Here is a 12,942-nt window from a genome sequence, read left to right on the forward strand (position 1 = left end):
CAATGGGAAGATCTAGTTAAAAAAAAAAAAAGTAATAAGAGGCACTCATTAAAGAAAAATTGGAAACTATGTAAGGATAAAAGGAATTTTCCCCCATTGCCCAGAGACAATCATAGGTGACATTTTTTTTTTTTTTTTTTTTTTTTTTTTGAGACAGAGTCTCGCTTTGTTGCCCAGGCTAGAGTGAGTGCCGTGGCGTCAGCCTAGCTCACAGCAACCTCAAACTCCTGGGCTCGAGTGATCCTTCTGCCTCAGCCTCCCGAGTAGCTGGGACTACAGGCATGCGCCACCATGCCCGGCTAATTTTTTATATATATATCAGTTGGCCAATTAATTTCTTTCTATTTTATAGTAGAGACGGGGTCTCGCTCTTGCTCAGGCTGGTTTCGAACTCCTGACCTTGAGCAATCCGCCCGCCTCGGCCTCCCAAGAGCTAGGATTACAGGCGTGAGCCACAGCGCCCGGCCCATAGGTGACATTTTGAAATGTTTTTTTCTAACCTTTACTTTGGGTTGTGCTTTTAAAACTTAACATAGTGCTCATCACATATAGTACATAAAAACTTGTATGTTCTGATTGGAAAAAAACATTCTTTTGGTTATTTGTTAATCTGGCAAGTATTTATGGGGAACCTGCCACGTGTCAGGCACTGTTCTAGACACGGGTGATGTGCAGTGAGCAAAATGACAAAAAGCTCAGCCCCCATGGAGCTTCTGTTAATATCCTGGCAGGGAGAAACAGTAAACAACAACCCTAATAATTACATAAATTATAAAGTAAATTAGAAAGCGAGAAGTGGTGCAGATACAAACATGAAGTAGAACAGTGTATGATGGGTTTGGAGCTGTTTGAGGACATGGGCGGTTGAGGAGTTAAGATTTAAGCAAACTTGCAGGTGGAGTAGTGAGCTGCCCAGATGTCCAGAGGAATAATGTTCCAGGCAGCGGGAATAGCAAGTGCAAAGGTCCTGAGGCACGAGAATGCATGCAGGTCAAGGAGTGGAGAGAGAGACATAGGGTGGGAGGGAGGAGATGAAGTCTGAGAGGTGAGGGATGTGGTGTGCATTTCCAGAAGGGTTTTTGGCAGTTACCCTGAGGGACAGGGGCTATGGGACAGTTCTGGGCAGAGGAGCAGCACCATCTGAATCCATTATTTACACAGTTTGGAAAACACTGAAAAAATATAAGTAGGAACCCCAAATCAGGAAGAATCCTGTCACCTGGAGATCGTATTGCTTAATCTTTTTGATAGGGTTCTTTTTTGCTTGTTTTCCTCCTGAAAAGATTGGAAGACTCACTTCATTTAATTTTTTTCCAAAATAAAATGATTTTATTCTAATTAGAAAGATAACAAATACACACCTGTGGGAAAATATAGGCAATTCAGAAAAAATATAAAGAAGTAAAAGTCACCAAGACATCACCACTGGGAGATAATTAACGTTTTGGTGACATTGATGAAGGCAGCGTGCACTTACACATGTATACACTCGTGCACCCCCCCCCCACACACACACACACAGATACCCAGATGCTTATTTATAGTCCTAGGATCGTACTAAATAGTTCATGGTGTTTCGTACGCTTTTTTTTGCTGATTTACCATGGATACCTCCCAACATCTTCCATGTTCCTTTTAATGGCTTCTGGGGACGCCAGATGCCCTGAGGTAGAATCATAAGATGCTTCTTAAAAATTCAGACCCCCGGCCGGGCACGGTGGCTCATGCCTGTAATCTTAGCACTCTGGGAGGCTGAGGCGGGTGGATCCCTCAAGGTCAGGAGCTTGAAACCAGCCTGAGTGAGACCCCCGTCTCTACTATAAATAGAAAGAAACTAATTGACCAACTAAAAATATGTATACAAAAAATTAGCCGGGCATAGTGGCGCATGCCTGTAGTTCCAGCTACTCGGGAGGCTGAGGCAGCAGGATAGCTTGAGCCCAGGAGTTTGAGGTTGCTGTGAGCTAGGCTGATGCCACGGCACTCACTCTAGCCTGGGCAACAAAGTGAGACTCTGTCTAAAAAAAAAAAAAAAAAAAAAAAAAATTCAGACCCCCCAGGCCCTGTTTCATACCTACAGTCCTAGATTCTCTGTGGAAGGGCCAGGAATCTGCATTTTAGCCACATTTTTATTTGAGATCTTCCCCTATCCCCTCCCCCTATGAATGTACCATCATTGGTTTAACTGATCTCCTATCAGCAGACATCTGGATTGTCCCTAACTGTGGACCCTTATAAACAGTAACACAACAGGCAGCATGCAGACCCCATCTGTGCCCACTTGTCCTCCTATTTCCATGGGACAGATGCCTGGGGATGGTCTCGCTCAAAGGGCGTGTGTGTCGTTCAAGCCCAGTGGTCCCAGAAGGTGGTCTCCAGAACAGGAAAATTGGGGTCACCTGGGAACTAGGCCCCCACCTCAGACTTTCTGAATCAGAGTCCCGTGGTGTGGGGCTCAGCAATCCATGTTTTCACAATTTTCCAGGTGATTCTGAGACTTGCTAGAGTTTGAGAACTCCTGAGCCGCACGAGCCTGTGCTGCAGCCACTCTGCACCTGTCGGTACTTAAGTTAATTGAAATTAAACCCAATTCCAAGTGTTCAGCACCCACGTGTGGCCAGTGACTGCAGGGCAGATAGGACATTGCCACCAACGGAGAAAAGCTGTATTGCCCGCACTGTTCTAGACAGTTTGCCAGGAAGGAAACAACCCCCCTACCACCCCCTCACCCTCCTTTTAATTAAGAAACACTAGAAAGAACCCCCACGGGCATAAGAGGGGCCCAGGGTCTGGGGCTCCCTGAAACAGAGAATTGAAATCCTCATCAACTCCTCGGGGCGCAGACTGTTTTTAGGCGTGGCGGGGCAGGGGCACCCTTGCTTTTCTTCACATTCTGACTCTCTCCCTGGCAGAACGAGATCATTGGCCTGCGATCGCGACAGCAGTCGTCCCACGATGGTGGCCGCTCTGCCCTGAGACAGCTGGAGGTGAGGCCAGGGTGCGGAGGGAGGGACGCAGGGGCCTCCTCTCCGTCTGTCATCGGGCATCTGTCAGCCGGTTCTCAGGGTAGGAAGATGTCTGCCCCATGACTGAGACTGGCCTGAGTCACATCCAGAGGTGTCCCGACCCTTTGTCACAGGCAGCCTCTGCTACCGGTATTGCTGCAGAATTTTGTCCCTAGACCCCTGCCCCCATTTCAGGGAGTCTGGCCCAGGCTGCTGGGCCTGCAATTTCACCCCCGACAGGCTTCTTCCAGACAGATCTCTGCCTCAGCCTCTCTTTTTCTCTCCCCCTTGTCCCAGCTATGTCTCAATCAGTAAGAGCAAGTGCAAACATCTCTTGAGCAATTACGATGTACTAGGTTCTGGGCTAAGTGCTTTGCTTGCAGCATCTCATGGAATCCTCACAGCCACCCTGCGAGGCAGGTGTATTGATCTGCCCATTTCACAGATGAGGAAACTAAGTTCACACAGAGAAAGTCATGTGGCCAACATCAAGGAGCTGGGATTTTATATGAGCTTTGAATTATATTCAGCTGCTAATAACAGGAACCTGAAATGACAGTGGCCTAAGCAAGACAGAATTTTAATTACTTTAAGAAATAAGTCTGAGAATAGATACTTCAGGGCTGCTATGGTGCTTTCCTGATGTCCTCAGTGGCCCAGGTGGCATCTATTTTTCTGTTTTGCCACCCTTAGTGTGTGGCTGATAGTCCAAGGTGCCTGATTGTTGCATTGTAGCTGCCCCCGGGACCACGTGGGGCCCCAAGCATGTGCCCAACTTCGGGAGGGTCTCCATGGACCTGGACCCCACCTGGAAGTCTGTAAGCCCCGCCCCCACGATTCCTGCCAAGTGTCTCTCTGAGCCTGAGCCCACAACAGGCAGTGTGTGCCATGGTGCTTTGCTGCCACCCAGTGGCCAAACAGAGTTTTACACCACATCCCTGTCTACCAGGTGCAGGTGCCAAGGACAGAAATAAGCCACTGGGTCATAAGAGAATTTGTCTTACTAGCAATGGGCTCACAGGTGGTCCAGACATCACATATACATTCCAGACAGGAGCAAAGCGGGGCAGGGGGAAAAGATCTTGCTAAGTCAGCCAGCTTAAAAGGTGTTTCCCAGAAGTTGCGGCCAGTGACTTCTGTATTTATATCTCATTGGCCATCTCTGTTGCAAGAGAAGTTTGGAAATGTAACTTTCAGCTGGTCACATTGTCACCATAAATAAAATCAGGGTTTATTAAGGCACAAAGGGGGATATGGATAGCAAATATCTGACAAAGATACGAACTCAGAGAGTTTGACTGCAAAGCCCTGTTCTAATCCAGTAGTTCCTGGCCCAGGAACTGCGCTCCTGGGTCATTTCCCTTCCCCTGTTTGTGGCTTATTTCTGTCCTTGGCCTGCACCTGGTAAACTGGGGTGGCGTTGTCATTCTCTGTTTGGCCACTGGATGGCAGCAAAGCACCATGGCACACACTGCCCGTTGCCGGCTCCGGCTCAGAGAGACACGTCGCAGGAATCAGGGGCGGGGCTTACAGACTTCCAGGCAGGGGCCAGGGCCATGGTGACCCTCCCGAAGTTGGGCACATGCTTGGGGTCCCACGTGGTCGCAGGGGACTGCCCCGAGTCCAGATTCTTGTTGGGGTTAAGACCGGTGCTGCTGTCTACATCTTGGGGTGTGGGAGAGGCTGCCCAGGCAACCTCAAGCATCCCCCCAACCTCTGCCTGAAGTCCCCCATTAGCTTTTTGTTTCCTTGGTTTGGCATGACTTTTGGGGCTTCTTTCCAAATGCAAATACTCTAAGCAGGAGAATTTGTCTCACTAGCAATGGGCTCACAGATGTTTCTTACCCCATGTTAAAGATCGCTTCCACTTGCTCTATCCCGGCAGCCCCATCTACACCTCCCATTTCGTCATCGCCTGCCCACTGGGAGAAGTGGTGGGACCGCTCCCATGATGAGAGGGTTTTGCGTAGGAGTTAAGAAGCCAGGCCCCAGGAGGCTGGGTATGACTGTCACAAAAGTCACTTCCTAGCTGTGTGACTTTGAGATACTAACTTAGCCTCTCTGAGCCTCAGTTTCCCCCTCTATAAAATAAGGATATCATCGTGCCTGTTTCCTAGGACTGCAAAAGTTGAATAAAATCATGCATGAGGCGGGGAGTGGTGGCTCACGCCTGTAATCCTAGCACTCTGGGGGGCCAAGGTGGGTAGATTGCTCGAGGTCAGGAGTTCGAAACCAGCCTGAGCAAGAGCAAGACCCCGTCTCTACTATAAATAGAAAGAAATTAATTGGCCAACTAATATATACAGAAAAAAATGAGCTGGGCATGGTGGCGTGTGCCTGTAGTCCCAGCTACTTGGGAGGCTGAGGCAGGAGGATTGCTTGAGCCCAGGAGATTGAGGTTGCTGTGAGCTAGGCTGACACTATGGCACTCACTCTAGCCTGGGCAACAAAGCAAGACTCTGTCTCAATAAATAAATAAATAAATAAATAATAAAATCATGCATGTACACACCTGGCATGCTGCAGCACAGAGAGCAAAATTATCATTTATCTTGTAAGTCAGAAAACCTCAAATCACCGTGATTTTGTTACTAAATCATTGCTCAAGTAGAGCTGAGTTCAAGGTCAGGTCCTTAGATGAGCTCAGTACAGAGAAGCTAAGCACAAGTTCACTTTTCTTCTCTGGCTTCAATATTCGTCATCGGAGGCCTGGGCCAGTTGTGAGGCCTAGATGAGATGATTCGTGTTAAGTCCCTGGAATATTCTGGGAGCTGGACATGTGTCACCACATAAGGTTGACAGGGACCTTTTTTTTTTTTTTTTAAAAATTAATACTGTGACTAAAAAGAAAAACCTGCGTGATCTTTTAATGCATCTTCACAGAGGGCAGCTCTGGGAAGAGAACATCCCAGCAGCTGGGCAGAGGAAGCCTCCTGATGTGGCTGAGAGACCGAGTCCAAACCTACTTCTTCTGTCTGCTGGCTGTGTGCCTGGGAGTGGGCTTTCTTCAGTGAAGTGGGGGCCTGGGCGGGGCTGACCGCTCGGGTCCCCACACTTTGAGAACCGCTGCGCCAGGGCAATGCGTTGTAAACTGGGGGTGGCGAAATCAGCTAATGGGATGGCAGCCAGCGCTCACAAGCAGTGAGCTGATAGGCCAGGCACAGAGGCCCATGCTCGTGATCTCCGCACTTTGGGAGGCCGAGGCAGGTGGATCGCTTGAGGCCAGGAGTTAAAGACCAGCCTGGGCAAGATAGCGAGATACTCTCAACCCCATCTCTATAAGAAATGAAAAAAATTAGCTGGTGTGCTGGTGGTGCCTGTAGTCCCAGCTACTCAGGAGGCTGAGACAGGAGGATCGCTTGAGCCCAGGAGTTCAAGGCTGCAGGGAGCTATGATGATGCCACTGCACTCTAGCCTGGGCAACAGAGTGAGACTCTATCTATAAAAAAAAGAAATATATATAATATTAATTTGTGAAACTTTAATTTGATTAGATAATATATATAAATATGCACACACATATATATTTGTATGTAGTAGATGGCAATGTATCTATTTCTGTGGGCTTTAAAAAAATGAGTCAGGCCGGGTGTGGTGGCTCAAGCCTGTAATCCTAGCACTCTGGGAGGCCGAGGCGGGCGGATTGCTCGAGGTCAGGAGTTCGAAACCACCCTGAGCAAGAGTGAGACCCCGTCTCTACTATAAATAGAAAGAAATTAATTGGCCAACTAATATATATAAAATTAGCCGGGCATGGTGGCACATGCCTGTAGTCCTAGCTACTCGGGAGGCTGAGGCAGGAGGATTGCCGGAGACCAGGAGTTTGAGGTTGCTGTGAGCTAGGCTGATGCCACGGCACTCACTCTAGCCTGGGCAACAAAAGCGAGACTCTGTCTCAAAAAACAAATAGTTTTTTTAAAATACCATGATCTAGGACACATGTAGATACACATACATCTATGTAAGTGAAACAAAACTTCCATTAAACATTTATCCTTGTGGCCCTTAATGCACACTAGTATTTCTCTCCCTTTCTTTACTGTTCTATTTTATTTCAATGTTTAAAACACATGATGGAAGTCCATGGGATGGATCTCATGCCCCCTGAGGGGTTTGAAAACCTGGCCCCTGAGGGTCCTCTGAGCCCCTTTCCCCTGAACATCCTCCTGGGAGGCTGACCGCACTGGGAACTGGGTTCTGCCACCAGGAGAAACTAAAGAAGACCACGGAAGAGGCAGACCAGCACGAGACCAAATGCCAGGAGATCAACAAGACCCTGGAGCAACTCAAGAACTTAGTGGAGCATCTGTTTAAGAAGATAAACTGTGACGCCACCAAGATCCTGGTGCAGTTAGGGGAGACGGGGAAAATCACTGACATCAACCTTCCTCAGTATTTTGGTGAGTCACGCTGGGGCCTGTTGGACTCTTGGGAGCCATTTCCAGAGCTTTCTGTGACCAGGCATGAGGACTTGTTCTTTTGGAGGTAGTGAGCCTGGTGGTGACGTGTGCGGCACCGAGGCCCACCTGCCTGGGTGTGAATCCTGGTCCTACCTTTGCTAGCTGTGGGGCCTTGGGGAAGTTTCTGAACCTCTCTGTGCTTCAGTTTTTTCATCTAAAAAAACCTGGGTCTCTTTTGATGCTTTTGGTTAAAAAAAATAAGGTGTAAACCTAGAATCCACATCATAATATTAGTGGGAGGATTAACTAAAGGAATAGTTCTTACAGAAAAACTGTATGATCAGCTCAGTAGATGAAGAAGCATTTAATAAAATTCAGCATCCATTTATGATGTTTAAAAAACCCTTAACAAACTAGAACTAGAAGGAAACTTTCTCAACTTGATAAAGGGTGTCTACAAAAACAACAACAAAAAGGCTGCAGCAGCCATGTGCGGTGGCTCACGCCTGTAATCCGAGCACTTTGGGAGGCCAAGGCGGGAAGATTGCTTGAGCTCAGGAGTTCGAGACCTGCCTGAGCGAGAGTGAGACCCCGTCTCTACTATAAATAGAAAGAAATTAGCCAAACAACTAAAAATAGAAAAAATTAGCTGGACGCAGTGGCGCGTGCCTGTAGTTCCAGCTATTCAGGAGGCTGAGGCAGGAGGATCGCTTGAGCCCAGGAGTTTGAGGTTGCTGTGAGCTAGGCTGATGCCACGGCACTCTAGCCCGGGCAACACAGTAAGACTCTGTCTCAAAAAAAAAAAGAAAGGAAGGAAGGAAGGAAGGAAGGAAGGAAGGAAGGAAGGAAGGCAGGCAGGCAGGCAGGCAGGCAGGCAGGCAGGCAGGCAGGCTGGCTGCAACTAACCTCCTACTTTATGGTGGGAAGCTGGACATTTTCCTCCTGAGATCAGGAATGAGGCAGGGATGTCTGCTGTTACCATGCTTATTTAACGGTGTAGTGGCGATCCTAGCTAATGCAATAAGGCAAGAAAAAGAAATAAAGGCACGCAGATTGGAAATGAAGAAATAAAGTGTTCAGAGCAGTGCCTGGCATGTAGACCATCACACACATTTCTAGGCATAGACCCTCAGCTCAGAGTGGAGAAGGAAGGGTACATCTACACAAATCATGACAGTTTGAAATGAAGGGCTTCTGTTGCTCTTAGAATTAAACCATCTGTATTTGGGAGGTTCCCAAAACACCCCACAATCCTCCCACCACATTGAGTGATTTGCTAGGAGGACCTCAGGACTCAGCATAGAGTTGTACTCATGGCTGTGATTTATCACCATGAAAGCAACATCAGAAAAGGGAAAGGGGGAACGAGGTGTTTTACATAGACTACACGATAAACCACATCATTTGTGCAAACAGTTTCGGCATGGTGAGCCCCTTATCAGTTGATGGTTGGTGGGAAACCTCCTGGAATCCAAGTTCCCAAATGCCAGCCAAGGGCCAACCTGGTCAGCGACCTTTCAGAGCAGACAGAGCCTCAGCCCTGCCACGTTAACTCTTTCTGCACACAGCCCGTCAGATTCTTTGTCACCTGGCCTCTGCTAACATTGCTCATCTCCTCTAGCCCTGCTGTCCCTTCCATGCTCACCACCTCTAACCACACTGTTCTCCTGTCTGTCTTCCAGTCTTCCTCGCTGCTGCCACATCTCATTCCCGCCTCAGGGTCTTTGCACAGGCTGTTCCTGGAAGACTTGTCTCATGCCCCAGTTAGTTCCTCCTTGTTCTCAGATCTCAGTTTCATCATCCTCTCTCCAGCATGGCCTCCTTCCTCCGCCCCATCTGAAGCTGTTTCTCATAGCTGTCCTATCATTTGTCTCTTTGCTGATAGCTTTCACTGCCTGAGTCCATGAGGTTCCTGAGATCCGATAGCAAGTTTCACATGCAAATATTCTTGTCCTGATGTTTAGATAGAATGGCAACAGTTGGATAGTCTGAGGTTTATTTTGTTTAGAAAATCCGAATCCAGTAGTTGTGGAATTCAGAAATGAACATCAGGGTGGTGAGGGATGCCTGTATTTATCTGCTCGCTGGTTTAACTTGCCTTTCTCTCCTTCCCTCCGTACACACCAAAGCTTCGTTGGGGCCAGGACAGTGTCTTTGTTGCTGTTATTGTCATAGTTTTGTTTTTCTGGCATTGCATCCTTGGCATCTAGCACAATGCATGGCTAATCATTTGTGAATAGATGCATGCATGCATGCATGAATGAATGAGTCTGGTGACTGCTTGGGGCTATGGAAACACAGTGGGGAGGGCAGCTTTCCCGAAGAAGGCAGATCAGGGAAACATCCCTGCAGGCCCGACACCTGACTTAAGGCTTAAAATACCAATAGGGGTTACTGGGACAAGGGTGTAGGGAAGGGCATTCTAGGACTAAGGAACAGCATGAACAAAGACCTGGAGGCCTGAGACAGAGGGCTTTAGGGAAAAGCCAGTATAGTAGTGTAGGGCTGGGCTGTCCCCAGCTCCCAATTTTCAGTGTCACCCAGTGTTTCTCAACCTTCTTTTCACTGTCACCCTCCTCCCTCAAGAAGCCTTTCTATTCTTTTCCTGATTGTCCCTTCTCACAACATTTTAATCCCATGGATATAACGTGTGTCTGTTTATGTCCTGTATATAAACCTGTGCTTGATACATTAGGAGTCAGATTTTTGCCTCCCAAGAGAACCACATTTCACCCTCTAAGGGAGACGTCTCCATGAGAATGTCCCGTGCAAAGCAGCCAGGAGAAAGCCCATGTCCTTGTTGGAGCCTGTGACCTTCCCCCGCACTCCTGTCCTTCCCATCCTGTCCAGTGGGGGGGCAGCACCCCCAGGAACTGGTCTCTGGGCAGCCATCCTGGTCCTGCCTCTTGTTTTCCAGCCATCATTGAAAAGAAGACCAACGACCTGCTGGTGTTAGAGTCCTACAGGCGGATCCTAGACACGGACAGGCCTGAGACCAATATCATGACGCCCTTCGTCAACCCCTTCTGGGGCGGCTCTGCCCTCCTCAAGCCCCCAGAATCCATCAAGGTCATCCCGCCCATTCTTGGGGCCGACCCCTTCAGTGACAGGTTGGATGATGGTGAGTTCTCTCTCTCTTTCCCCCACCCCCGGCCCCCCGCATTGGTACAGGTCTCTGGGTTGAGATTCCCAGAAAACTTGTGCCTTTAGGGCCGGGGATGCTGTGTCCAGGTGCCTGAGATGGCTGCAGTGTTGGGCCTCAGTTTCCCTGACTTGATGAGCCCTCATGGGCCTGTCATTTCCCTTGGGTGCCGTCTTGGCTGTGGCCACTTGACATCCTTCGCTTGCAGACTCTGTTTCCTATAGTGCAACAGTGACCTGGCCCCAGATCCCAGAGTTTAGTTATCCTGTGTATTTTCTTAAAGATCATAACTGCTTTTTAATAATTTTAAAGGAACCTTAAGGCCGGGCGCGGTGGCTCATGCCTGTAATCCCAGCACTCTGGGAGGCTGAGTCAGGAGGATTGCTTGAGCTCAGGAGTTGGAGACCAGCCTGAAGAAGAGTGAGACCCCATCTCTACTAAAAATAGAAACATTAGCCGGGCATGGTGGCATTTGCCTGTAGTCCCAGCTACTTGGGAAGCTGAGGCAGGAGGATCACTTGCACCCAGTTTGGGGTTGCAGTGAGCTGTGATGATGCCACTGCAGCATTTCAGGGGTGCTCAGGATGGAGGGAGCAGACCCCCACCACACATGGGTTTGAAAGCTAAGTCAGATGTCACATACCTTAGCATGACTCCTTGGCCCTTTGGAGTTTCCTAAAAGGGCAGGGCTGGGGGTGGGGTGGGACACAGGTGCTGGGAAAGCTGTCCTCACAGGATCAGGAACTTGCAGATAACACCCTCACTTCTGTTCAAGGTAAACACTGTGTTCTCCTATAGCCCCCTAGCCCCTGTGGCCTGTAGGTGTGAATTAGAAGAGGTGCCACTTCTGGGTAGCTTAGGAAAAGGGGTCTCCTCTGGGTAGACATGACTTCACAGTCAAGTGGGGGCTAGATTTCAGCCCATCTATTCACCTCTAGGTGTCCTTGTGCAGTGCACACCCTAAACAACTGTACATGGGCCCTGTGTCCTTGATATTAAACCAAACATCCTTCACTTCCTTTTCTGGGAGAAAGGACTGCTACGCAGCGACATCAAAGCAGGCTCGGACATCCTGGCCTCGGGCAGCCAGGAGTAAGGCAAAGAGACCCAGTCCCTGGGAAGGCAGCCCCGGGGCCAGGTCTGAGATCCCAAGTCCTCACACAGAGCTTGTCTTGGTGCAGTTGATTATCCGCTGGACCACAGCAGCCTTCGGCAGCTCGTGCTGGAAAATCTGCTCCTGAGAGAGGCCCGGAATAAGGACATGCGCTTGGAAAGTGTGCCGGAGAAGGCGGACGACAGCAGGACCAGGAAGAGGCTGACGATGTGAGGTGACGGGCCGCATTTGTACCATAACCGGAAAGAATAAATGTTTTGTTCGCAAGCACAGCGCCTTTCCACGCTCGGTGCCAGGAGCCGTGGGGTGCGGAGCGCCTGCAGTGGCTGGGAGGAGGAGGGGGGCTCAACACGGGCACGGGGGACACAGATTGCGTGGGGGCCACACCGGTCACCCCTCACCAGGGGCCACCCGAGAAGCAGGGACGCGCAGGGAGCAGGGCCCACGTGGGAGCCAAGGTATTGCCCTGCGGCCCCAGAGCCACGTGGGGGCGTGGCAGGCACGGGCAGGGGCGCCGCGGAGGCTCCGTGTGTGTCTCTGTGTCTGCACTTGTGTGTGTCTGTCTTCTGAGGGCGAGCGTGTCACCACGGAAGTGTCTCGCCCTGAACCACAGGCGGCCCTTGGCCAGCGTCCTGACTCAGCCTCCCCAGGAGCCCCAGGTATGGGGTTCGGGCCAGGCCGTCCCTGGAGCGAATGGAGGCTGCAGGCCATTGTGGGGTGGGGGTTATCTGGGGTCATTGGGGTGGGGGCGCTGGCTCCCCTGGGTCCCTGTCCCCCCAGGGCCCCAGTCCGCGGCAGCCAGGGGGCGAATTCATCAGCTGTATGAATTCAGCTGTATGAATTCAGCCTGGCCTGGGCGCCTCCCCGGGGTGGCGCTCCTGGTTCTGGCTCCTCTGCCCCCCCTTCCTCCCTCCCTCGTGCCCCAGCTCCACTCCCACCCCCAGTTCCGGCTCTTTTCCCCCAGCAAGGCGTTAACTTCGGCATGTCCTGGGTTCCTGGGATTCTCTTGCAAGCTCAGCGCCCCCATGCCTCCTCTCCGCTTCTTCTCGGGTTTCCTTGGGGGCTCCCCCCTCCCACCTGCCAGCATGGTCGGGAGGGGGCTGACCGCAGCCCCAGGGTGAGGGCGAGCAAGTGACCCAGGCCTGCCCACAGAGTGCTGCCCCTCCCAGTCCCCAGAGATTGGCTGGCGTGGCTCAGGTCCCGGAGAGACCACGGGAGCTCCTGTTCTGATGCTTGTGTGGAGATGGAGGGGGGTGCCCTCTTTGCACTAGGACCTCTGAG

At 50.4% G+C, this 12,942-nt stretch overlaps 1 protein-coding gene across 3 annotated transcripts in view; it reads left to right on the forward strand.

Moving 5' to 3' along the window:
- CCDC63 (coiled-coil domain containing 63) overlaps nucleotides 1-11,923 on the forward strand; it is a 40,624-nt gene extending 28,701 nt beyond the window's left edge. For all 3 annotated transcript variants that reach the window (XM_012782339.3, XM_075996556.1, XM_075996557.1), the window contains exons 9-12: nucleotides 2,913-2,987; nucleotides 7,213-7,405; nucleotides 10,323-10,526; nucleotides 11,729-11,923. In XM_012782339.3, the coding sequence (XP_012637793.2) occupies nucleotides 2,913-2,987; nucleotides 7,213-7,405; nucleotides 10,323-10,526; nucleotides 11,729-11,874 (618 nt within the window). In that variant the 3' untranslated portion in view covers nucleotides 11,875-11,923. The remainder of the gene's footprint in view (nucleotides 1-2,912; nucleotides 2,988-7,212; nucleotides 7,406-10,322; nucleotides 10,527-11,728) is intronic.
- Nucleotides 11,924-12,942: the final 1,019 nt, after the last annotated feature.

The sequence above is a fragment of the Microcebus murinus genome, chromosome 22 (assembly GCF_040939455.1).
Source record: "Microcebus murinus isolate Inina chromosome 22, M.murinus_Inina_mat1.0, whole genome shotgun sequence".
Classification (NCBI taxonomy): Eukaryota; Metazoa; Chordata; class Mammalia; order Primates; family Cheirogaleidae; genus Microcebus; species Microcebus murinus.